The sequence below is a fragment of the Eimeria acervulina genome, genomic scaffold (assembly GCF_000499425.1).
Source record: "Eimeria acervulina Houghton genomic scaffold, Eah_scaff1601, whole genome shotgun sequence".
Classification (NCBI taxonomy): Eukaryota; Apicomplexa; class Conoidasida; order Eucoccidiorida; family Eimeriidae; genus Eimeria; species Eimeria acervulina.
The window spans coordinates 3099-4174 of record NW_013550178.1 but is presented as its reverse complement, the minus strand read 5'-3'; the positions used below and the strand labels follow the sequence as shown (position 1 = coordinate 4174).

The following is a 1076-nucleotide window of genomic DNA, read 5'->3' as shown; positions in this document are numbered from 1 at the left end:
ATATTATTTATATTTATATTTATATTTATATATATATTTATATATATATTTATATTTATATTTATATTTATATATATAGTTTATAAACCTATTCACACGCATATATATATATATATATGCATATGTATATGCATAAATAAGACACAGAAAAGGTATAAACCAGCACAACATTAGAAGACGAGAAGAAAAGAAGAAAAGAGAAGTTATTGTTTAGGTTCGCTGGCGCATTGCTTTTGCAATGCTGTCTAGAAGCTGCTGTCTCTCTGCCTGCATGCGGCGCTGTTCCTGCTGCCGCTGCTGCACATTAACGAAGAGAGAGAAATTCAGCGGCAATTGTGTTTGCTGCAGCAGCAGCAGCAGCCGCTGCAGCTCCTCAGCCACGGGGCCAGGGGGGTCTTCAGGTAGGTCGTCGACAAGCAAGCGTGAGCTGCTTCCCTGACCACCCCACACCCGATCCCGATCCCGATCCCGATCCCTGGTGTCTTCGTCCCCGTGTCTCTCCTGCTGCTGCTGCTGCTGTTGCGTCTCTTGTGCCTCTCGCATGCGCTGCATCACGGGGACTTCCCAGTGTCTTAGAAGGTCTGCAATAATAACTCCGTTAACAGCAACACCGCACAGCAGCCGCTTCCAGTTGCTGCTGCTGAGGCCCTCAAGCACATGCGCAGGTAGAGGGTTCTGCAGCGAGAGAGGCAAGTTGAGAGCGGGGCCACGAGGATAAGGAGAATAAACAAGCTCCCCAGCAGCACGACCAGCAGCAGCAGCAGCAGCAACAGCAGCAGGAGAAGCAGCGGCAGCAGCAGCAGAGGATGCACTCTCCGCCTGCGCTCGCTGCTGCTGCAGCAGCAGCTCGGGCCAGGCGTGGCGCTGCAGCTCCTGCTGAAGTGCTTCTTCCTGCAAGACAAATGAATCTCTTCTCAAAAAAGAATGAAGGTTGCGAGAGAGACAATAAAAAGGCAGACAAGAAGAAGACAGCGGGCACTCCGTCTTGCTTCTTAATGCTGCAACACTTCCCCCTGCTGCTGCAGCAGCAGCAACAACTCGAGATTCTTCCTCGCCACTTCCGCTTCTGCTGCTGC

At 50.0% G+C, this 1076-nt stretch overlaps 1 protein-coding gene across 1 annotated transcript in view; it reads right to left on the bottom strand.

Moving 5' to 3' along the window:
• Positions 1 to 210: 210 nt before the first annotated feature.
• Positions 211 to 1076, bottom strand: part of EAH_00061510 (hypothetical protein, conserved) — a gene marked incomplete at both ends in the record, with an annotated part of 3467 nt that continues 2601 nt past the window's right edge. Inside the window, one exon of the mRNA XM_013396988.1 lies at positions 211 to 891. Coding sequence (XP_013252442.1) covers positions 211 to 891 — 681 coding nt within the window. The remainder of the gene's footprint in view (positions 892 to 1076) is intronic.